At 39.2% G+C, this 24581-nt stretch overlaps 1 protein-coding gene across 1 annotated transcript in view; it reads right to left on the bottom strand.

Moving 5' to 3' along the window:
• Window positions 1-281: 281 nt before the first annotated feature.
• Window positions 282-24581, bottom strand: part of prss16 (serine protease 16) — a 29865-nt gene continuing 5565 nt past the window's right edge. The window contains exons 4-9 of the mRNA XM_034223654.1: window positions 22471-22606; window positions 16050-16164; window positions 10629-10830; window positions 9155-9245; window positions 6753-6955; window positions 282-554 (exon numbers count right to left, since the gene is read on the bottom strand). Of these exons, the coding sequence (XP_034079545.1) occupies window positions 445-554; window positions 6753-6955; window positions 9155-9245; window positions 10629-10830; window positions 16050-16164; window positions 22471-22606 (857 nt within the window). The 3' untranslated portion in view covers window positions 282-444. The remainder of the gene's footprint in view (window positions 555-6752; window positions 6956-9154; window positions 9246-10628; window positions 10831-16049; window positions 16165-22470; window positions 22607-24581) is intronic.

Here is a 24581-nt window from a genome sequence, read left to right as displayed (position 1 = left end):
GAGTTTCATTTCTCTACATTTGAAAAGAAAGTGAAGGATTTCTGGACGGTTTAACGGACTGTATTATTTAGTTAAAATAATCTACTTGGGTCCATTGACAGACATTCATTTAGTTAAACCAGCCTATTTAAACGTTTTAATGAAAAGTTTATAAGGAATTGTAACTAGGATATCCAAGACGTTTCCAAACCATGTCCGGGAAAGCATCACATCCCAGTCTAATGTTTATCCTGTATGTTCACCTCATGTTGATTATAATGAAACTAAAAGAAAGACAACAGTCATAAAAAAGTATTATTTATTCATCGTCTCACTCATTTGAAATACCCAGACTTTGTACCTTCTGATGATAAAGTGCCTTTTAAAAGAAATTGGAAATGTGGCCATGTAATAAATCAGTCTGAATTGTTAATGATCTGGACTCGAGAGTATTACAGTATTTAGTTATTGATTTAACCACTTCTGCAGGAACAGGAAGACGTAGTCGCGGGCCAGAGCCAGCTGGGGGAGATCCTCGCTGCGCGCCGGGTACATGTTGGCACAGTGGGCTGTTCCTGGATCAGAGGAACAACGTTAGTATGAAGGAATGGCAGCGATTGAACAGTAACACTGAGATTGTCTGGGATACGAGATCAATTATGCACCCAATAAAGTTTCAATCGAACACGTGAGGCATTGTTCTGCTCTGTTAAAACTGTTGCTTGGCTGCTGTCGTGCGAAACAATCACAGAGAAACTGAGTTTAGTCGATTTCGACCTGGAAACATCTCCAAGGTTTAAAGCTCCTTTTATGGTCTAATCACAAATGTCTACAGATTTCCCCCTGTCAAATAATCAAGTGTATTAATTGTGTACACAATGAATACATTGCTAAACAGCTACATTGCTGACTCTCTAATAAACTACACACCCGCCAGAACACTGCGATCATCAGATGCAGGTCTATTAGAGGTCACCAGAAAGAGTCATAAGAAGATCGGTGATGCAGCCTTTGTAAACTACGCCCCAAAACTGTGGAACACGTTACCCAACAATATTAGGGAAGCCAATACATTAGGCATTTTTAAAAGGCAGCTCTCTTTACCAAAGCATTTTACTGATTTTACACTATTATACTGCACTATTCTCTGTGATTGACATTGCACTATTTCTCTATGTTTTATTCCCCATGTTTTTATTTTTAATTATTTTATGCGTTGCTGCTTGTTTTACACTGATTTTACATCTTATTTTGTACTGATGTAAAGCACTTTGAACTGCAATCCCCTGTATGAAAGGTGCTATACAAATAAAGTTATTATTACACATTTTAATGGACACTTTCGGTTAGTCAGCATTTCTAGATTTTCCCAAAATTCCCACGGTTCATAGCTTTTCAGACGTTGAAGCAGCAACAAATAACTTTCCCCCCCCCGTACCTTTGAAAGAATAATTAATGTTGAAGCCACTGTTCCACCTTTTTAATCAAACTTAGTTTAGATGTTATTTAGATGTCTAGAGCCACCTGGATCAACAGATCATCAAATACTTGCTAATAGCTTGATAGCAAAGATGTCACCGTTGTAAAATTACTTTTTTTTATTAGACTGTCATTATTATAATCATTTTAAAGGGCCAGTATGCAGTATTTATAATGATCAATTAGGAATAAAATAAAAATATATTCACAATTAGGTTTTCATTAGCGTATAATCAAATTAAACTAATAAACAGTGTTCTTCGTTCCCTTAATGAGAAGTTTTTATTCAAATGTTGGCTTTTTAGACGGCCTTTCATGTTGTCATCTTACCTGAAGGTCACTACAAAATATTTTAAAACTGCGGTCACACCAGTGTTAGAAATTAAAATCAATGTTTTGATAGCATAATGTACCTTAAACATACCGTCAGTTTAAATGCTATTTTATTCTGGAAAAAACCGGAAGTTCTCAATACCAAGCTTTTATTCTGAAAATCCTTCATGACGACATCCGTGACTACCGTCCATTAGTATCATTAAAGTGGATATTAACGCCGTTAACATGTATTACATATAAAGTTATGAAAGAGATAAGGAGGAGAAAAGGCATGTGGAAGTAAGCAATGAATGTAAAATGTCGAAATCCTCCGTTTAACGCAATATCGGACACAGAAGATTAGGAGCAAACAGCCAGCAAGCGGGAAGGACGAAGGCTTGTGGGCTCTCTTCTCTACGTCCGCCACTGCGAGAGGAAGCTGCAGCCTTTCTCTCCTCACTGAACAATATTCTGCTTGTGCCCCGCGCCTTTTTTAAATTAAAGTACCATTTGAACCCTCTCAGAGACTCCATTTAGTCTCCTTTTAAAGCTTCTCTCCTGGACGCGAGAATAACGAACACAACATAACACCAGCCACCACCCTCCTAAAGTATTAGGTAGGATGGCTTTTGTCCTTTTTAAATCCCATTGCTAGATAACATATACACTTGTTTTTCGAGCTGTAACGTCACAGTGCTTTTTACTTCACTTCCCTTCAAGTGTTTTATGCCCCGGCCACACGAGGACGAAAACGGTCGTTTGCGTTACTGTTTAGTGTCATATAGACCGTTAGGCCACACGAGGACGACCGAATACGGCACTAAACGACTGCGTAAACGATAACGGGTCCCAAGGTGGATAGAACGGCATACGCAACGCTCTGGGGGGTCAAACGGCTCCGTGTGTACGATCATTTTCTGATAATGATGAGGCAATAGCCCCGCCTCTCCCCACCTCTGCTGCTCACCCCCACGTCAAAGTAAACTGCACACTGAATTCAGATTATTTATCTTTCTCTCGATATGGACCTAAACGCTGAGTGAAGTCTAATCTGACAGGACGGAGACACGCAGCTCTGCTTCACCTGCAGCTCCTCCCGCTGTGATGCGGCGGTGAACGGAGTAAAACACACATTTCAAGTCAGATCATCACCCTTAGCTATTTTAATTACCTCTCAAACTACCTAAACTAGTTATAAATATGTTTATTTTTACTGTTGGCCGGGTCACTTATTACTGGATCAGCTGCTGCATGAAACAGACACTGGCGCGCTGTCCGAAGAGAGGGAGGAAGAAAGAGAGGCTCCGTGTATTTTATTATTATAATATATAGATTCGTTATTCATTTGTTTTAAAGCTCAATAAATAACAAAGAAGACCTTTGACCGGCACTTTTATAATTTTGTCGGAAGATTTAAACTTTAATACACGTTGACTGGCGAAAAACTCTGCCCGGTTCCCTCGGCCCCCACCGCGGAGAATAAACAGAAGGGCAACCATGACAACCATGCTTCTTCGCTGCTTTTGAGGAGGAAGTACAGGCTCCTGCCAACACATCCTCACTCCCAGGTCGGCCTATGTTGACGTTATGTCAAGTCCCCTGTCGGCTTTTTCCAACGCAAGGGGGGGGCCTTAGCGTCCATTTTCAACGCAAGGGGGGGGCCCTTAGCGTCCATTTTCAGCTTTCCGGGATGTCCATATGCTTCTATGGACGCTCATGGAAGCACGGCATTCGTTTGTGTCGGCTGCCCTTAAAAGGCAATGTGAGCGTCCATTCTCATTGGATAACGGAGAATTGTACACCCGGAAGTAAGTATTCCCCTTACTGTCGATTGATTTTACAGTGATATCTGCACTACTCATCGACTAAAAAACACCAGATTATCCTTGTTAATTACACAACATTGATTGGTTTAAATTGTGTGCAATGCTTTTGTATTTTTCCCCTTCGATTCGGAGAAACAAATGTTTTTTCGGAGTAAAGGATAGCAGAAGACACTACACTACCCAGAATCCCCAGCTATCGTTTGGACTACACCATGTGCTCTGTTTGACAAACCCCGTGATAGTCCTCAAGCTCTGTGATTGGAGAGTGTGCTCCGAGGGTTACGCCGAGCCTCGAACAGCACTTGAAATGGGATGGAATCACGGCAGACTGTCCAAAACTGGATTTGAACGGGTCCACCGCGTCCCCCCCCCCTCCCCCACCCTGTCCCCAGAACTACAAATGTACTATTCTGTTTCGCAACATGTTCTGTATCTATGGCACGTCTCTACTGGGAGTTGTAGTTTTAAAAGACGTTTTCGTATTTCCCATAATAAGAAGTTGCCAGTATTAAACTGTGTACATCCCTGGAGGTTTAGGGGATAGGAAACACTCACATTTAAAACATACAATTAATAAATGGGTGAAAATTGCTTGTGCCCATAATGGGCAGCATTAATATATATATATACACACATGCCAGCTAAGGTCAGAAGAGCTTTATTTAACAGCTGGTCTTATGTTTGTGACCCCTGTTGTTAATTGATAACATTACATTACATTAATTGATAAGCCTGAAACATGCACTTGTTAAGGTTCAGAGGCACATTTAGCAAATATGGCAGTAGCCATCGATCAGCTTAAGATAAGATATACTTTATTGATCTCAAGTTGGAACATTTGCGTTACATCAGCATGTGTAACAGTTAAATATGCAGTGGTGTTTATTTGTGAATCATTTAGTATAATCACACAAATTCTGTGTTTTATATTCAACAATTCTGTGTTCTTTATTTATTGATTGTTCAATACCTGACAAGGCCGGAGATGAAATATCTACATACATCTTATAAGAGTATAATACATTATGTATAATATCAGTTAAAATAAGTGCTTCAACATAGTTAACATTGCTGGAGGTATGCACAAATATTGATAGATGTCTTGTAATGCACTATTGAGGAACCTGCGACCCAAGTTTTTCATTCAATGCATAACTACACCATAGTTGTGTAGGCCTATATGATATGTCAATAAACCTTAGAAAATCTTGAAATCTTGAAAGGGATGTGCAAAATAGTCATTATATACAGTCTTTAATTAACTATTAGTAGAGAATAACGAGTAATTAATATACTTTATAGGGATCCTATTAATATCTAATGAATAAAAATAATGAAATTCAATAACATGCTTTAACCACTAGGTGTCCCTTTATATCAGCTGTGCACCTTTATGGTGTAAATACAGCCTATCTACCAATTGGATCAAATATAAAAGTCAGCCGAATTAGTGTTGATACTGCAAGGAGACGTATTGTGTGAAAAGAAATGTAAGATGTTGTTTAATGGCTGATATATTTATGATCCACGTCACGTTTTCAGTTCCTCATGTTTGTCTAGAAGTCTTCTCATCAGGGCTCTATAAATACAGAACTACGGCAGATATGTAATATTTAATGCAGCCGAACCGTGTATTACAATGCCGGTATGTGATGACTTTCAAAGAGAAAAGCAAGCACACTCGGAATAAAGTATTATTGTATTTTTTTTTTAAATGTTTTCGGTCTGTTTCCGTTATTTGTTAATGACGATGTGCTGTGAGATGTGAGACTGGAATTGCACAGGGGAAAATAACGTAGGCTATCTTAGATGCGGATTTTGTTAAACTAATATGTTTGCGCTGTGGACCAACACTATACATTGACGGGGAAGGGGGGTAGCAATAAAGATAACACCATTAAACAGTTACACAAACATAACAGAAATAATATCGATAGCAGCGTCCCTAGCAACCACCTTGGTAACAATGAAAACGTTATGGACGCAATTTCCTGAAGTAATCTTCGTAATAACTAGCAAACTAAAGATCATGTACATCCACTGCACACATAATCTGAAATAACAACTCATATTTCTCGCATCAAATGACATCAAAACGCATTTTAATGGCCAAACTAACTTTAAAATAGGCATTTTCCATCTGAGAATAAAACGAAGTTCGGCCATGTTTTTTTTTTTCTTCAGGGAGAAATTTGAAGATCACGTGACGTCAAACAGAGCACATGGTGTAGTCCAAACGATAGCTGGGGATTCTGGGTAGTGTAGTGTCTTCTGCCATCCTTTACTCCGAAAAACATATTTGTTTCTCCGAATCGAAGGGGAAAAATACAAAAGCATTGCACACAATTTAAACCAATCAATGTTGTGTAATTAACAAGGATAATCTGGTGTTTTTTAGTCGATGAGTAGTGCAGATATCACTGTAAAATCAATCGACAGTAAGAGGAATACTTACTTCCGGGTGTACAATTCTCCGTTATCCAATGAGAATGGACGCTCACATTGCCTTTAAGGGCAGCCGACACAAACGAATGCCGTGCTTCCATGAGCGTCCATAGAAGCATATGGACATCCCGGAAAGCTGAAAATGGACGCTAAGGGCCCCCCCCCCTTGCGTTGAAAATGGACGCTAAGGCCCCCCCCCTTGCGTTGAAAAAAGCCGACAGGGGACTTGACATAACGTCAACATAGGCCGACCTGGGAGTGAGGATGTGTTGCTCCTGCATATGTACTGCAGCTTCTCCAGTGGTTGGAGCTAAACGGAGCTGTCTCGTGTGGACAGACACTATCCGGATGACTATTGCGTGTAGACGGAAGCTTTTTTGCGATTGCGTTTGCGTTAATCAGGGCCCTGACCAATTTGCCGCCCTAGGCAAGATTTAGGTGTGCCCATAGTTTATGGGCGCTGTACGCGTAGTTATGTTAGTATAAGATAATAGATGTACTTTGTTGATCCAAAATCGGGAAATTGTGTATTATGAAAAAAAAAAAAAAAATTATTTTTAATTTCTAACTTATTTTTTTTTCTTTTTTTCCGGCGCCCCCTATGGGTTGATGCGCCCTTAGCATTCGCCTATACTGCCTATGCCGAGGGCCGGCCCTGGCGTTAATCCTATGCGTTTAGCCGTTTTCGTCCTCGTGTGCATTATTCACCTTTGATGAACACAGCGGGCAGGTCGGGGCTGATGTCCTGCGTGACCCCCAGGGCGTGCCAGGGGTCGATGGATCCGTTGGGAAGAACGATTCTGGAGGAGCGGATGTTGTAGCTTCCGTAATATTCGTTGGTCTCAGCCACGGCCTCCGCTAGCTGATCAGCACTGACGTTAAAGAAGTCTGCACACTGCTGCACGTGGTACCTGCACCAGAAAACACACAGCTTATCTTGGAGGTTATGTCAATTCAAAATAACACCCCAAGTGGAAATGAGACCTGTTTAGTAAAATGATAACACCACATTTTGTTGATTAGAGATGTGTTCAGAATAAATGTGATATTAAAGCGACAATACTTTCTCCTCTGTTAGTGGAATTAATCATTTTCAAGACATTATGCTTTGTATTCATGTGTCCAAATCAAAACAGTTCATTGGAGGTATATACAACCAGGAAAATGGACAATGATTATTTCGTTTGGTTTGGCTTGGTCGACATCAACTTATATAACTCGAACACGTGAGGCATTATTCTGCTCTGTTAAAACGGTTGCTTGGCTTGTGTCGTTTTTAAGGCACCTTTTATGGTCCAAACACAACTGTCGACAGATTTCCCCCCTGTCAATGAATCAAGTTCCCACGGTTCATCGCTTTGTGACGAAGCAGCAACAAATAACTTTTCCTGGAAGAATGAATGTTGATGCCACTGTTCCTTCAGAGCTAACATCAGCACTGACGTTAAAGAGGCACCAGAACACACGGCAACAATGGGAACATTGGGAGGAAAATGGACAATGCATAATGTTTGGCTTGGCATAGTGGTCATCCCTTCACGATACACATATCAACATATTAAATCAACAATAATGTCATTTCTTTCAGATTGCGACAGACTATAGCAAACTATTAGCGATGAAGAAGCGAAAGCCTTAGAGCAGGGGTGTCAAACTCAAGGCCCGGGGGCCACATCCAGCCCGTGACTTCATTTTCTGTGGCCCCACAACAGCTCTGAAAGAATGTTTATTATGCGGTTACATGCCGATTTACAGAAGCACGTTGCCCATAGACTACATGTCCCACAATGCATCTCAAATTTGACTTTTTTCTCAGAATTATTATTTTTTTCTTCAAAATATGCCTTTTATCTTAGAAGTTGCATTTTTCTCAGAATTTGACTTTTTTTTCAAAATGTTACTTTTTTTACCAACATTTTACTTTTTTCTCTCAAATCTCACTTTTTTTTTGTGACTTTTTATTCAGAATTTGGCTTTTCTTTTTAAATCATTTTGTGACATTCTCACTGAAGAGACTTGCAATTATTTGCCCTAGACTTCTGCTTTCAGACGTAGTTAATTATGAAGTTATTACCCTATCCGATAATAATCCAATGCAGAGGCAATATTGTAATATGCTCTTAACATCCCGATAGCATTGAATATATTAAAATAATACATGAATAAAATATATTAAAATACATTATTTTATATATATTAAATATTTATATATGTATTTTTTTTATATAGTCTTAAAGTTACAACCGGCCCTTTGAGTGCAACCATAATGCTAATGTGACCCGTGATGAAATTGAGTTTGACCCCCCTGCCTTAGAGGATAACCTCAACACTTGTTTACATTATTTCATAATTATTTTTGCTCAATTATCAATAAATAGACACCGAAAACTAAATAAATAAAAAATACCTTATATATTATCTTTAAAAAAATCTCATTAAAAGGTAGGGTAGGTAATTTATTTCAGAAACACTTGTTATATTCCATGGAATGCTCTTAACATCCCGATAGCAATGAATATATTAAATGCTTTGACAATAAATACACACAAAAATTTCATCTGTGGAAGCCGTGGCGCTGTAAAAAGCACGACCAATCATCTGAGCCGGCCGGCTAAAGTAACTGGATGGCCTACCTGCCTGTCAGCCTTCCATCTGGGCACAAACTTATCTCGTGCCCTCATTGGTCATGTGCGCGTTCGTGTGTGTTGGAGGAGGGGCTCTGTGAGGAAGTCTGAAGGAAGGGGCAGATTGTATTCTAGCTTACTCGAGCTGGTTTCTCCATTCTTACCTACCCTACCTTTAAGTGAGATAATTTGAATAAGATAAACTAAATAACATATATGTATATTATATATTTCCAAAAAGTCCCAAAGATGTTTTTATATATACAAAAGTGTGTCATTTATTACATTAACATTATTTATTTTACATCTGACGTTTTCATATTAGTTATTTAAAGATGTAACTCTCTTTTTTAAAACAGATTAAGTGTATTAGACGTTTTCATTTCCTTCTCTTTGCTGTGGTAATAATGGTCCAGGGGAGCAGGTGCCGGGGAGAAAAGATTTATTAAGACTTAATTATTCAGAGAAAATGTTTGATGTACTCACTTCAGAGGGAAGCCGCTGAAAGGTTGGTCCGGTGAATCGGTGCTCTGGTAAAATCCAAATTCAGTGCAAGTCTGGTAGACCCACTGTCTCCCTGACGACACACACACAATTAATTTGGGAGTTACATTTGAAGAAGCCGCTAAAAAGAGATAGTAGAGAAATAGAGAAGAACTCATTTCTATATTCACAAACATATCTTATGAATATGTTTGTTGTATACCAATACAATCAGCTTCCTCCTTAACCATTGAGTCATGTTTGCAATAAATAAGGGTATTTATTTGTTCCCACAATTCAAATGAAGTCCATTTTAGTTAATGGCATCAAAAGGCGTCACCAACACAGTGCAGGTATTTCTACTATGAGTTTCAAATTGATTTTTTTTCATACTGAAGTCTTTACTCTCAGCCCCAATTAGCAGGAAGAGGGGAGAGTGAAACTGAAACCCGGAGGAGGAGGAGGAGGAGGAGGAGGAGGAGGAGGAGGAGGAGGAGGAGGAGGAGGAGGAGGAGGAGGAGGAGGAGGAGGAGGAGGAGGAGGAGGAGGAGGAGGAGGAGGAGGAGGAGGAGGAGGAGGAGGAGGTGGTGGTTTATGTGGACACATCCCAGTGGCTTTTTAAGAGACCACTTCCTGTTCCAGTGATCCCAATCCACATGAAACTGGAACCACATCCCGGGCGGATGGGGGGGGAATATATAGAAACCCATTTCAGGTTAAACATGTTAAGGCGTTACTCGATGCTGAGCGGCCGACGCCGTGTTAAATCAATGAAAGACCTGATTTCCCCCCCAAATCTTCCAAAGCAGCATTACTGGTATTACAGAAAACAACATCTAAGATTCAGACGCTGAACTCGTGCATTATCATCCGCAAAGAAATACTTTATTTGTTCATTTTAATATACTTTTAATTTGAGTCTAAAACCCATAAAAATCTTCATTTCTTCTTTTGATATTCTTCCTCAAATTTAAGATGTATGTTTCTTTGTGTTGGACAAACAATCCGAGGACTAAGAAAATATGTTATAATCCACAAAAGTGCTCTTAGTTATTTGTTAATACATTTGAATTAAATAATAATAATTATAGTAATAAATATTGTAATATAACAGCTTTTATTTATTTTGTCCATTTATTGTATTTTCTCTTTTTCTGACTTGTGGACTGTTGTCTAGTTCTTTTATTTATTTTTGTAACTGTATATATTTTTGTGTATGTTTAACAAAACAACAAAAATAAAAGATAAAAGTTCTACAATACAATTTGTAGTCTTCCCTAAAAAAGAAAGCAAAAAAGGTTAAAAGAAAAGAAAATGTATTTACATATGACTTCCCTGTATGAGACCGAATCTGTGTCATAAGAACACAACAAACCCAAAAATAAAAAGGGACTAGAAACAGCCGAGTGTTTAGAACAGAAGGCACTAAAATAACCATGTTTACCCAAAAAATACACACACACACACACACACACACCTCCTCCTGCGGCCGGCCCCTCCCATGACGCATTAGTCATCTCCTTCAGGTAGGAGTTGAAGCTGACGTCCAGACATTTAACGGAGAAAGCTTCCATCATGAAGCGAGCCACGGCGGCATAACGTTGGTACGGATCCCCGAGCGTGGAGTCAGACATCGCCTCACACAGAACCTTGATGGTGATGTTGGTGCCCGTCACTCCCTGAAAATACACAGAGAAGAAGAAGGATGAAGCCAATTGATCCACGTTTTCATTCAATTTACACACGGCATCACGTCTGTCCGTCCTGGGAGAGGGATCCCTCCTCTGTTGCTCTCCCTGAGGTTTCTCCCATGTTCCCTTTAAACTGTGGGTTTTCTCCGGAAGTTGTTCCTTGTACGATGTGAGGGTCTAAGGACAGAGGGTCTAAGGACAGAGGGTCTAAGGACAGAGGGTGTCGTATTGTCATACTGATATTCTGTACACACTGTGAAGTCCACTGAGACAAATGTAACATTTGCGATATTGGGCTATATAAATAAACATTGATTGATTGATGATTTGAAAATATTATATTTACATACATTAACTTGCAAGGCATTAACCATGAAGTAATGAGAAGGCCAACATGTCACTCAAAGAGACACACAATTACTCCAAATAGACCAAAACAACTACTAAATTACACAAAACAGACTTCACAAAATGAATGAAGGCTAGGCCATGACATTTAATTGTAGTGTGGGATTTCTTTACAGTGGTTATAGTTGGATTCGTCTCCTGAAATAAAGAGACACTTCTTGAATTTAAGGATTGGTGCACGGAAAACATGACACAAAAAGACATGTAACCTACAAGCATAGGGGGGAGAAGTTATTTTAGTAGTGCCAGAGGGGGGAGAAGTACTCAGATCTTATGCTTCAGTAAAAGCAAATGATGATATTTCACATAATTAATCCAAATCTGTAAAGTAACTAAAATACATGTAGTGGAGTAAAAGTACACAATTTAAACTGAATATATGTAAGTTGTGGATTAATCAAGACATTTAAGGGACTCCACCTTGAGCTTTGGGACACACTGAACACTAAAACTATTTGATGAATTTAGGTAAATATCCACAGATGAATCCACATTCTGTATCTGCAGCCCTACTTCCATCCCTGCATCCTCTGGGTAAAAAGAGGAACTGTTAGCACTTGTTCTTCAAGCTGCAGCGTTACATAACATCCTTCCGTATTTTTATAAAAGCCCCCCATTGATAACCTCTCGCCTGTGCAGCCGCGGCCTCTTCTGATAGAGTTACACCTCCTAACTCTTACCCAGATTCCTGAGCGGTGCCTAAAACCTGCTAGTTCCCTCTGAACTCGGCTCTTTGTGTTTGAGAGGCAGCTGCCAGGAGTAAAAACTACTTCAATTGTACTGGACTGGTGTCATTATACAAAAAACAAAAAGGCCACTAATTACTATTTTCCTGCTGAATACAAAGTCATTCAGACTAGCTGCACCTTCACCAGCTTTGAGAACACTTTCATGATCAATCATTATAAAACATATCATATATATTATTCTGAAATGGACCAATCTGCACAACGACTACTTTTACTGTCGCTACTTTCACTATATTTTGATGAGAATACTTTTCTACTTTCACTTGAGGAACATTTTGAATGCAGGACTTTTACTGTAACACAGTATTCCTACACTCTGGTACTTCTACTTTTACTCAAGTACAAGATCTGAGTACTTCTACTTTTATTCAAGTACAAGACCGGAGTACTTCTACTTTTACTCAAGTACAAGACCGGAGTACTTCTACTTTTACTCAAGTACAAGATCCGAGTACTTCTACTTTCACTTAAGTACAAGATCTGAGTACTTCTACTCTTACTCAAGATCACGATCCGAGTACTTTTACTTTTACTCAAGTACAAGATCTGAGTACTTCTACTTTTACTCAAGCACAAGATCTGAGTACTTCTACTTGTACTGAAGCACCAGATCTGAGTACTTCTACTTTTACTCAAGTACCAGATCTGAGTACTTCTACTTTCACTGAAGCACCAGATGTGAGTACTTCTACTTTCACTGAAGCACCAGATGTGAGTACTTCTACTTTCACTGAAGCACCAGATGTGAGCGGTGCCTGGAACCTGCTCGTTCCTCTGAACTCGCTCTTTGTGTTCGAGAGGCAGCTGCCGGGAGCGTTTGTCCGCCGGCGCTGCTCCTCTCGGCTCTTTTATAAGCGTCTCTTTAGCTCCGGGCGACAGGAAACCAGAGAGACCACAGAGGCTTTTGTTACTTTTTCACATCGGCTTATTGGTAACCGGACTCACGTCTCCTCGGGCTCCAGAGGGACGGAGAGGAACACAAGGGAGAGAGAGGGGGGGGGGGGGGGGGGGGGGGGGGGGGAGTGGTCAAAAAGAGACCAAATGGAGGAAAAATAAATACAGTAAAAAGATAATAAAAAAATCATTGTGTGTGTGGCTGTCTGTGTCTGTGTGTGTGTGTGTGTGGTGTGTGTGTGTGTGTGTGTGTGTGTGTGTGTATGTGTATGTATGTATGTGTGTGTCTCTCTATCTGTGTGTGTCTGAGTTTGTGTGTCTGTGTGTGTGTGTGTGTGTGTGTGTGTGTGTGTGTGTGTGTGTGTGTCTGTGTGTGTGTGTGTGTGTGTCTGTGTGTGTGTGCATGTGTATGTATGTGTGTGTCTCTCTATCTGTGTGTGTCTGAGTTTGTGTGTCTGTCTGTGTGTGTGTGTGTGTGTGTGTGTGTCTGAGTTTGTGTGTCTGTCTGTGTGTGTGTGTGTCTGTATGTCTGTGTGTGTGTATGTGTGTGTGTGTGTGTGTGTGTGTATGTGTGTATGTGTGTGTGACATCTCAACACACTCTCAAAGGGACTCCACTAGCTCTGGAGGAGGGCAGGGCGATTCATTTCATTTAATTGAAGTGGGAATTGTCACAGTCTGCGAGATTAAAGGTTGCTTTTGTTGATTAAAGGAAATTCAGCTCAGAAAGAACCAAAACTAGAGTACGTTGTTATGCAGAATAGTGGAGTAAAATGCAGTGATGTAATTTATCAATGGATTAAAATAAGTCATCCAATCATGGGTTCATTAATGCAGCAGGAAAAGGTGAAGCCTACTTGAATGACTCTTAAACTGCCAGGTGTCTTAATCCATAATAATGTGTTATATAAAGAATCCATTTTAAGCACCTGCAAAGTAAAAACTACTTAGACATTGTACTTAAACACAGTGCATGTATAAGACCGGTGTCATTCTTGAAAAACCTAACAGGCTGCCACTAATGATTATTTCCCTCCTCAAGTAGTCTGCAGGTTGTTCTTGGGCAAATTGTCTCTAAAATGTCGTAAAATAGTGAAAAAAGTCAATCCCACAATTGCAAAATCCACATAATGTCTCCCAAGTCTTGTTCTGTCCGTGTAAACGCCAAATGGTATTTACTTTAATATGGTATTAAACAGTAAAGCTCAACATCTTCATATTTGAGAGGCTGAAAAAAGCATTTTCTCACATTTTGACTTTAAAAAACAACTTACTGAAATAATTGACTGTTTTTCTCGTCTTTATAGTTGCAACTTCACTAAAAGTCGAATTGTCCATCCTTCCCACTTTGCATTGTTGTCTAATTCACCTTGAGTAGTCACCTGTAATGCATGAAGGTGTGAAAAAGGGTCTCCTCACCCCATATAAAGATAAAATAAGACCCTCAGCATCTCCAGCCCCTCACTGCCAAACAATGCGTTTATTATGTCTCACTTCACTGATCCACCCTCCTTCACCTCATAGCTGCCTTCCTCTCAACCGAGACCAAACTGTAGGTCGACCGCTGACCCACTAAAGGCTCCTCACACACTGTTCAATGAGCATTTATCACGTTTTATTACATGGCTTAGTTGAATACGCGATTCTGATTGGTCAATTCAGAACATGTGACACGTTGTTAATCCAGACAGACCGCTGTCAAGGACTTATTGACCGTTGTTAAGGACGCTCACATCTGCACAAAGAAGTCTAGTCGATTGAACTGTATACAGTTTGGCTGAAAAGCAAACTGCATGAGTTTGCTTTTCAAACTGGGACAAGAAAGCAGCGGAGAAGTAACGGGGCAGAAACCCTCCTTTTTACGCAGCGGTCCAGACATAGACATCAAACGGCAAAATATATTCAGTGTGCAGTTACTTTGGCATCAGGGCAGGGATATCTAGATACTTCCCAAGGGTTGACATCATGAACTGAGCTACTTTTAAAGCAAGCAGCGATGTTTTCAAATCTGTAATCAAAAAGCTCCTCAAAAACGCTATCGAAGCAGTTCCTACCGTTGCTACGTTAGTTCAAACGGTAACAACGGACTATTTTTCTTAGCGGATGCATATCATTTAAAATAAATAATAGCCTACAATTTTTTTAATCAATAAAAACATTTTATAAATCTATGAAAGCATTTCAATTCATATTGGGAGTCATATCGTTACTTTGTTGAGAATGTGGCCGTGTAATAAGCGGGATAATGTGCAGCGACTTGGTCATTATGGGGAAAATAACACCCAGGCTGATCAGGAGTCCGACGCGAAGCGGAGGGATCTTGATCAGGCTGCCATAAGGACCGCCTCGCTGCACATTATCGCTTACATATCTAATGTCATGTTTTTATTACTGATGTATGTCCTCCCTATGGGTGTGTAGTAAAATAAAGCTTCAATTATTGCCTATAAAAACAACATTAAATAATCAGTTGCATTCATTTCTTATGGCTCTATCTGCAGCTTTTCCAGAGTCATTTCTTATGAGTACATTTTCCCACAGGCCAACAACAGCTTCAACAAAACTATTCCCCTCAAAGAGAAAACCAAACATGCCCTGTTGTCCTGAGAGAAAAAGTGCAGAAGGAAACATCCATTAAACTCAGTGTGCTGCTCTGTGATGCTAGCTCAGATACTTGGCATCTCATCTTGGGTGCAAGGTCATCAATGTTTGGGGTCAGGCTCTGAGCTGAGGAGACCCTCAGGATGGAGTGAAGGTGTGCGTGCAATATACCGGCGGGCCAGATCTAATAGTCATTACAAATTATCCTGCGGGCCGAAATTAAATCCACCACGGGCCTGATTTGGCCCCCGGGCCTTGAGTTTGACACATGTGCTCTAGCAGAACTTTAGATACATTTTATGTGCAGCGTGTTTTCGGCTATCCTGAATGAATGAATTATAATTACAAGGTAGCACTGGGGTTAGCTGGTAACTTAGCATTAGCTTTGCTGGCTTCGCTCCTCCAACTATTGGTTAACTTAGGCTCTAAAAAAACAAGATGGTGAAACGCCCACTTCTTTTATACAGTCTTAGATATTGGTTAATCAGAAAGTTTCTGCTTCTTGAATCCATGTTTTGCGATGCTTTACTGATGTTTGGCAAGCATTTACTCTCACCTCAAACCCCCGGTTATCTTCATTGTACTGGACCACATCCATGAAGTTTCCAGCCAGCGTTTCCAGGAAGTAGGCCGAGTCCATCTCTGTCTGGATCTGCAGCTTTGAACATAAGCTGAAGAGAGAGAGAAGAGGGAGTCAAACAAGGTCAGGGAAGAGACTAAACATCAGCATGTAAGCCTTGTCATTGTGAACATGCTGCTGTTAGCATGTAGCTGTGCCTAAGTACAGTCTAACAGAGCCGTTAAAGGGGACATATTCTGCTCATTTTCAGGTTCATATTCACATCTTCATGCTTTAATGTTCAAAAAGCTCTTTATTTATCTCATACTGCCTGTGCTGCAGCACCTCTTTCTACCTTCTGGAGAGAACACGGGGATGTTAGCCTTTGTTGAACATTTACATGCACAAAAACCTATATAACACGTAAAAGAGTAAATATCACCATACGGTGCATTTGAGACTTCCCCATTTCCAAAAAAGAAATCTGAGATTTTCCATTGAACTTCATATTCATTGTATCAAATATACGTTTTAGAAATGGATGTTCGTCAAGCTCCCACACTTTTTATAAATGAACTGCAAGTACATCCAAACAGCTACATGTATCCCCCCTGTCATGGACACAATTCAAAGAGTAAATACATTGTAATTACATAGTGATTATAAAATGTACATTTTCAGAAAGCTATAGTCCCTTTTTCAACAATATATTTCAGTTAGAGGTAGGGTACACTGTAAAAAAAAAAAGTTTTTTCACAGAAATGTACTGTATTATTTTACAGACCTTTCTTGTTTTTCTATATTACGTGTAAATACCATAAAAATACAGTAAATTACTTTTATTTAAAATAAATAAAGGTTTTATTCTGTAAATTGGTTTGATTAGAAATTATCGTTTTTTTACAGGATAATTCCATTGTTTAATTGTCTTGAATGTTAAATTACATTGAATTCTATGTAAAAACACATAAAATACACATAATTTTACTGCATGTAAAATGAAGGCAACTTTCTTTCTTTTTTTGCAGTAAAACCTTAAATTTAATGTAACAAAATGTAAAAAAAAAAAAAAAAACTATTCTGTACTGTTGTAGAATACAAATAAATCTTATTATAAAACATCTCTAAAATGTTAAATAAATGTATACATCTTCACAAAAAATGTAATATATTGCAGAAATACCCAAAAATGATTTTGTGTAAATAAAGTAGTTTTCATAGTATACTAAAATAGTTAACTGTAAAAAAAAAAGTGTCAAATAAAAAAAACGTAAAATGTATGTAAAAAGCTACGGCGCTTAAAATGGAATCCAGCCATACAACGGCAGACAAGACAAGCAGGATTGGAATGAGTCCACAACACTCCTGATTGGTTGATATAAACGTCATCGAAAAAACCTGCCAATGAGCACTGTCCGCGCCTTTCAATCCAATTTGAAACTTCCACGTCAGTTTGAGCGGCTCTCCTGCGGAGCTATAGAGCTGTCTGTATGTCTGCTCACGAGTTTATGGACTAATATCGGGATAGTTTTACATCTACACGTTAAATATGAGCATCGGGACGTCCACAGAGAACAGAAGACTTGAGATCTGGTGAGTCCTGCAACTGTAATGGAGTTAAACATACTTAGATAATCCTTAGTTTGTGAATGTTTAATTGTGTATTTAAGGTTACGTTTCTTCTTCTAGTTCAGTGAGTTTTGAGTGATGAGACATATATTTTAAGGGAATCTGTGGAATCTCAGCTTTCATATGATACGTTTGTGCAGATAGCATGAAGTAAAAAAGATCGCTTTTGCCAGTTATGTGCTAAAGTAGCGTTAGCTGTTAGACTTGTGTTTCGTTTAGTTAAAAATGGTTAATATCGTCAGTTAGCTGAGTTTCTTCCCGTTAAGTGGGTAAGCATCATTAATAGGTTGTTAGTACATTTTAAGAAGTCCTGAGATGCTGTTTCTTGCAAGATGTCCCACCGGCGGGACAATCGGGCTATACAGGTTAACAAGGTGGCTGCTAACGTTAGCTTACAGCTTATTGCAGTGCTGCCGCCATCCTCTCGTCTCCAACGCGGGACGATTACACATAAACGTGCAGCAGGGTGTCACAGTGTTGTCGCCAATCTTATTGTAAAGTTTCACAGCTTTTTTACTGCGGAATCCAGTTTGTTAATGTTCAGTAGCCAACAGCTATCATAGCATAAACTGCTAACCACTAACGTTTGGCTAACTTGCTAGTTAGCTCTGCTCTATATATTACAAGCTAACATGACTAGCTAATGTCACATTGTGTGAACTAAAATAGTTGTTGTATTACTACATCATACATGCTTGGTCCAAATCTCTGCTAAAATTATTATTTTTAACAAAATTATCATTAAAGTATCTTTATTTTTTTGCATTTGTATCACACTTGGCATAAACTATTTTAGTTAATCAATTAGAACTGGAGAATTAAAATAATGATTTGTGGTAATCAAAAACAATGTATTTAAAGAAACACTAGGAATAACATAGGAAATAATACGGATAATGTTGTACCCATGTTGTGCCTTAGAAGTGTAGTGATACAAACATGATTTTTATTTAAAAAAGTAAGAAAGTTCAAATGAAAATTAGAATTGGTGTTGATCAAAAACAGGTTAATTGAGGAGGTAATTTATTGCAAAGATATTTACAATTTAAACTAATTTGGGTCACTTTTGATGCATGTTGGTTGTATGTTGTGTAACAAAGGGTTACCATGACAGCTAGACGTACTAAATCCTGCACACTGCTCCTTCAAATGGACAATGTGATGAATGAACATATGTCGCCATTTTGTAAATCTTGTTATTTTCAGTTGAGAATGTTTCAAAGTAATCTTAAAAAAAAATTCTACTTACTTTTTGTTTCTACTGTTTATAAGTATGATGTTTAAATATGAAATACTGTATTCATTAGTTGTTCTATAATTCTACAAATATTTGTATATATATCAGTTTTCAGAGTAATTGTTTCCTACAGAACATTTTGTGATGTCATTTTGTTGAACCTGTTTGATTGGAAAATGTTAGAAAAAAGCTGTAAAATAACAGTATTCTAGCTGTAGAACTTTAGGTTCTGTATTTATGTTGGTGTAAGATCATACAAATCTAATAAAAAAAACAGTTTTTCTCATCAGAACTTTATTTAAGGTATTTGAATGTAACATTTTAAGACAATGGATTTTGAAAAGAGAGGAAAGTGTTTTCCTGTAAAATCTTTAAGGACAATTCCTGTATATTAATTGCTTTTGCACTTTATTTCAGTTTTTTTACTTTAATGTTATGGTTTTTGTTTGGCAGCCTGCTGCTCCCAGTCATTTGACCGTTTTTTTACGGGTTTTTTGCCCGTAGAAGTTTTAGTGCTGTACTTTTATTGAAGGTTATTGACTGTAAAAAGAGCAGATACACCTGTAAAATAACAGTGTTTCACTGCTGAACTTTAAGTTCTGTCACTTTATTGAAGGTGTTTGACCGTAATAATTTAGGATAAAACTGTAAAATAACAGTTTTTACATGCTTAACTCTAAATTATGTCCGTAATAAACAAGGGAAGATACCTGTAAAATAACAGTGTTTCTCTGTAAAGGAAATTCATTATATTTACTGTGAATTTACGGTTTTCTCATTATTGAAATTGTGGTATTTCACTGTAATTTGGTAAGTTTTTGGAAGCACCAGCTGCCAGATTTTTACCGTTTTTTTACAGTTTTTTTTTTTTTTTTACAGTGTAGGTAAGTTTGAGAAACCGGCTCGAGATACACTTGTTGTTATATTCCATGGAATGCTCTTAACATCCCGATACCAATGAATATCTGAAGTGCTTTGACAATAAATACATAAATAAATATCATCAGTGGAAGCCGTGGCGCTGTAAAAAGCTCGACCAATCATCTGAGCCGGCCCGGCTAAAGTAACTGGATGGCCTACCTGCCTGTCAGCCTTCCATCTGGGCACAAACTTATCTCGTGCCCTCATTGGTCATGTGCGCGTTTGTGTGTGTTGGAGGAGGGGCTCTGTAAGGAAGTGGCAGGTTTTCTCCGGTCGTGTATTTTCAAATTCTAGCGCACTCGAGCCGGTTTCTCCAAAATTACATACCCCACCTTTAATGGAAAAAGTATTTGGATAATAATGAAATTAGAGCAAACTATTTGTACCATGTCCACCCTGTCATGGAAGGCTTGCTGACAGGGTGGACATGGTAGTACCCACATTTCAAGAGACTTATCATTGTGTGTAAATGTTTGGCCATTTATAATGAGACCTCAGTTTCATTATTCTGCTACATGTTCATGATAACTGAGTGATTCTGATGGGGACACCAAAGTTACTTTATAGTGATATTGACTCAAAACCCAAAAGCATAAAAGGGCCTCTTCATCATGGCTCTAGACGTAATCTTTTTTCCCACAAAAAGTCCAACGTGTACTGACTAGCGTCATCACTCAAACCCACAGTAATGAAGTGAAGTGTCATAGTGGAAATGAACTGTTTGTTGTACTTTCCAATAGTGCAAGAGTGTAAGAATGTAGACAAATACGTACTTGTGTGTGTCGAAAAAGACGGAAAATTACAGCTTCCTTGACTTTCTGCGTGACCTTTGCTCCTGTACTTAGTTTGGACAACATGCTGACGACATGATGGTTTTAGAAATGAGTGTAATTCCTACATGATGAAATTCTGTCGCAAACATTGCATCCTCTGAGTCACTGTGGTTTGGGAACTAGTCTCTAAAAACAACCTTTCTGACCTTTGTGTCTGCAAGGAAGCTAAATAAAAGACGTCCAATGTGGTCGGTGCAGAGTCAGAGTGACAGTATTAGCTCTGTGAGACGAACCGCAGCCATTTAAACCTCTGTATTCATCTATTGACTGACCTCACAGTCCCTATAATAACCCAGAACGGGCAAATGTGAAAAACATCACAGACAGACATAATGACTGCAGACGTAGCACCGGCCTGCTGAGAATAACGTCATTCCTTAAAACTAAAAACCAGGGAAGAAAATCCTGTAAAATGTAACAAAAAAAATACCCAATAAAATGTGGCAAACCAGGAGAAACTAAGCCATGCACACTATTTGTATTTTATCCTCATTAGTGGCCTTTGAAATGACATTTTAACCATGTGTTACTTAAGCTATCAATTGAAAAACTTGATTATGAATAAAACATGTAGTTTGGTTTATAGGTTTGACATTAGGCGCTTTCACACCAGAGTACTTTTACCCGTACTTTTCCCGTTTAGTTCCGATAGTGCCTGGGATGTTGCGTTCACACCAAAAAGAGAACTTTTACCCCCATTTAGTGCCTGCTAGAGAGGTGGGACTATCCTGAGGAGGAAAAAGTTCCCATTTCTGATTGGCTGGCTGTGAAGCCGCCATTGTATTTGCTGGCATTAGCATTATTAGCATTAGCCCAGCGCACCAACGGAGAGAGACTAACTTACAACACAAAATAAACATGGGAGCGGTGGAGATGAGGAGGTGTCGGCGTTCTGGCGATTTACTCCGAAGGCTTCAGTAGAAGCTGCTAGGAGTCCCAGCAGCTTCTACTGAAGCCAGTCCCCAACTCCGGGGACTTCCGTCCGGGGACTCCGGGTGGCAGTATACGCCGTGAAGTGGTTTGCGGCCTGCCAGTAAACCCAGAGCAGAAGAAGAAGAAGTGACGTCAGCGGCTTCATTTACGTAATATTCCCTTAGGGAACTTATTCCGGTGTGAACGCAATCGGTTCTTAGTTCCATGGGGGAACTAAGTGCTGGGAAGTGCTGCAAAGTACTTGGTGTGAAAGCGGCTATTTACAACTAATGTTTTGATCTAATATAAACATATGTAAACAAACTGGACCCTATACTTAGGGCGACTGTGGCTGCGAGGGAGTGCGGTCGTCTTTCAACCAGAAGGTTGTGGGTTCGATCCCAGCCCATGCAGTCAACATGTCGATGTATCCTTGGGCAAGATACTTAACCCTGAGTTTCTCCCGATGGCCAACGGTGTGTGAATGTGTATGCATGTTAGTTCCTAGAGTAACATTCACTGCTCTGTATGAATGGGTGTGAATGGGTGAACGACATGTAGTATGTAAAGCGCTTTGAGGGGTCTTGAAGACTGGATAAAGCGCTATATAAGTACAGTCCATTTACCATACTTATGGTAGGCCTGCAACTACAGGTCCATTTCAATATAAATCAATTGATTAATACGTTGCTTTGTTATTATTCTTGCAATTTTTGGGTGAGTGGGTGCATGGATAGAGATAGATAGATAGATAGATTGATAGATAGATAAAAGCTTAGGAAAAATATCCCTAAACCCTTGAATCATCAAAGCTTTTGATCTGCTCCAACTTAGCTTTTTCCCTAAATGACAGGATAATGAAATATGTGTTTTCGAGACACTTTACTTGAAGTCTTTGGTGATGTTATCGTAGGTCTTGGGGTCCTTCAGGAGCTTCACAAGGGTGTTCGAAGCCTCTTCCACAATTTTGGGGCAATCTGCGTTCTCCGAGGCCAGCGAACGCCTCACAACCTCCAAGTACTCTGTGAAATTAAAACATGCAGACAGAGGGAGGGAGGACACTTAGACCTGGGCGGCTATAAAAAGCCACAATAATACACAACAACCCGGTTAAACACACAGGGCTATTCTGAGGCGCTGGAAAGCACCAATTCATCTTCAAAAGAACACGCTGGATCCCAGATTTTGTAAAGTGCCGGAGAAAGGGTTTATTTTAAAAGGTTGCAAGTTAATTTCACAGTTTATGAAACTCTGGAGACTGAACATCTCTAAACCTGCGATCATTTCCACTTTTTTACCGATTTATCCTTTTCTTTCTTTCTTTTTATCTCCTTACAAAGTGCAGAGTTCCTATTTTGTTGTTCATGTATGACCTAAGAATAAGTGGACGATTAAAACAAAGAAAAAAAACACATAATTTTTTGTATATTTTGTCCGAATGTAGTTTCCTAAAGAAATTGTCAATTTGATTTCACATATGTATTTATAACAGCAGCATGTAAAACAAAGTATTGCACATAATTACACATACAAAAAGAGTAGTAAATAGACAATTATACAATATAAACATCTCAAATAGCAGATAAAACATAACTAAAAGAGTAAAAGACTGAAGATAAAAATATGTGAACTATCGGACTAATAAAACACTATTTTAAAAAGGGATAAATTACAGCTACACAATATAAAAGTGGGACATCATTAACACTTAGTGTTCAAGAATGGCATATTTAATACAAAATTAATTTAAAATGTACAGTGAGAAGTTTTAAAGGTCACCGACAGTATCATCCTATTTTTAGGCAATAGCACAGGTCTCAGATATATACAAATAAAAAAACATGTCTATGAAGTGTTTTGCTCAAAATACCAAACAGATCCCCCATTCTAGCCACGCCTCAAAAAGTGCTGATTCTGGGTATAAACAGGTCTCTCTTGAGAATGAGACCATGGGTGTTTCTCAATGTCGAGGACGCTTGCTTGGTAGCACATGTCTTCCGAGTGTCTTCGCGATTTCCGCCAAAGATTTGGAAATTGGTCCGTGCGCAAAGCATTGTGGGGATTTTAAGACCGCGGCGTCTACACATGTGCGGCCTCGAAATGTCCCGCTACGAAGTACGCCGGCCTCGGTAGAATTCCAAGTATGCTGGACATTGGAACAGTCCTTCGGCGGCACTCAATGATGTAGTATGCTTGAAATAGTGGCTCTGGAGCATCCTTCCTCGACATTGAGAAACACCCCCTGGGTCTCAATGAGATGCTCACCTGTATAAATAAAGGCTAAAAATAAATATTTTTAAACTGAAAGAAATACAAATAAGAGGGGGCGGAGCTTATGCCGGCTCATGCGGGACCTGGCGGAAACTGTCTAAAATGCTGCGGTGATGAAACGCAAGGATTATTACATCAAGGATTCTCTCTGAAACAGTATGGAGCTCAAAGGCTTTCTCTCTTGCCGGTTATACCACAGGGTGAGTTCCTTTTTACTTCCTGCTTCTTCACACACATGCTCTCCAGTACAGGTTAGCTCTGAGTGTTAGCGATGCTAATGTAAACACCGACCATATTACGTCCAAAACAGTCGGGCATTGTTTCTGATAGCAACGTTTCTGATTGGGCCGTGGGTCCACATTTCAGATATTACGTCATATCGGACGCAAATCTGGATCAGCTCCGTTGTTCCCCGTTTTTAGAGATTTGGGTACGGAGGAAAAGAGAGAGGGTTTTATTTCCTGACGCTGCGTGAGTTTCCTGACACACCGGGGACACATGTTTATGTATACAAGACATCAACAAGTGCATTTTGCATGATAGGTCCCCTTTAAATCCACTTATTGCCAAAAGACAATAAAGTCTTTAAATCTTTTTAACCTGGAGAGAAAGAGAGACTCCACATTACAGAATATTGGAATATTTCCACTCGTTTGCACTGTTTTATTCCACTTGTCTTACTGCTTTCTTTCTTTGTTGTGTCCTTACAGAGTGCACATTAAATAT

This window comes from Gymnodraco acuticeps, unplaced genomic scaffold (genome assembly GCF_902827175.1).
Source record: "Gymnodraco acuticeps unplaced genomic scaffold, fGymAcu1.1, whole genome shotgun sequence".
Lineage (NCBI taxonomy): Eukaryota > Metazoa > Chordata > Actinopteri > Perciformes > Bathydraconidae > Gymnodraco > Gymnodraco acuticeps.
This window is presented reverse-complemented; position numbering and strand designations above follow the sequence as displayed.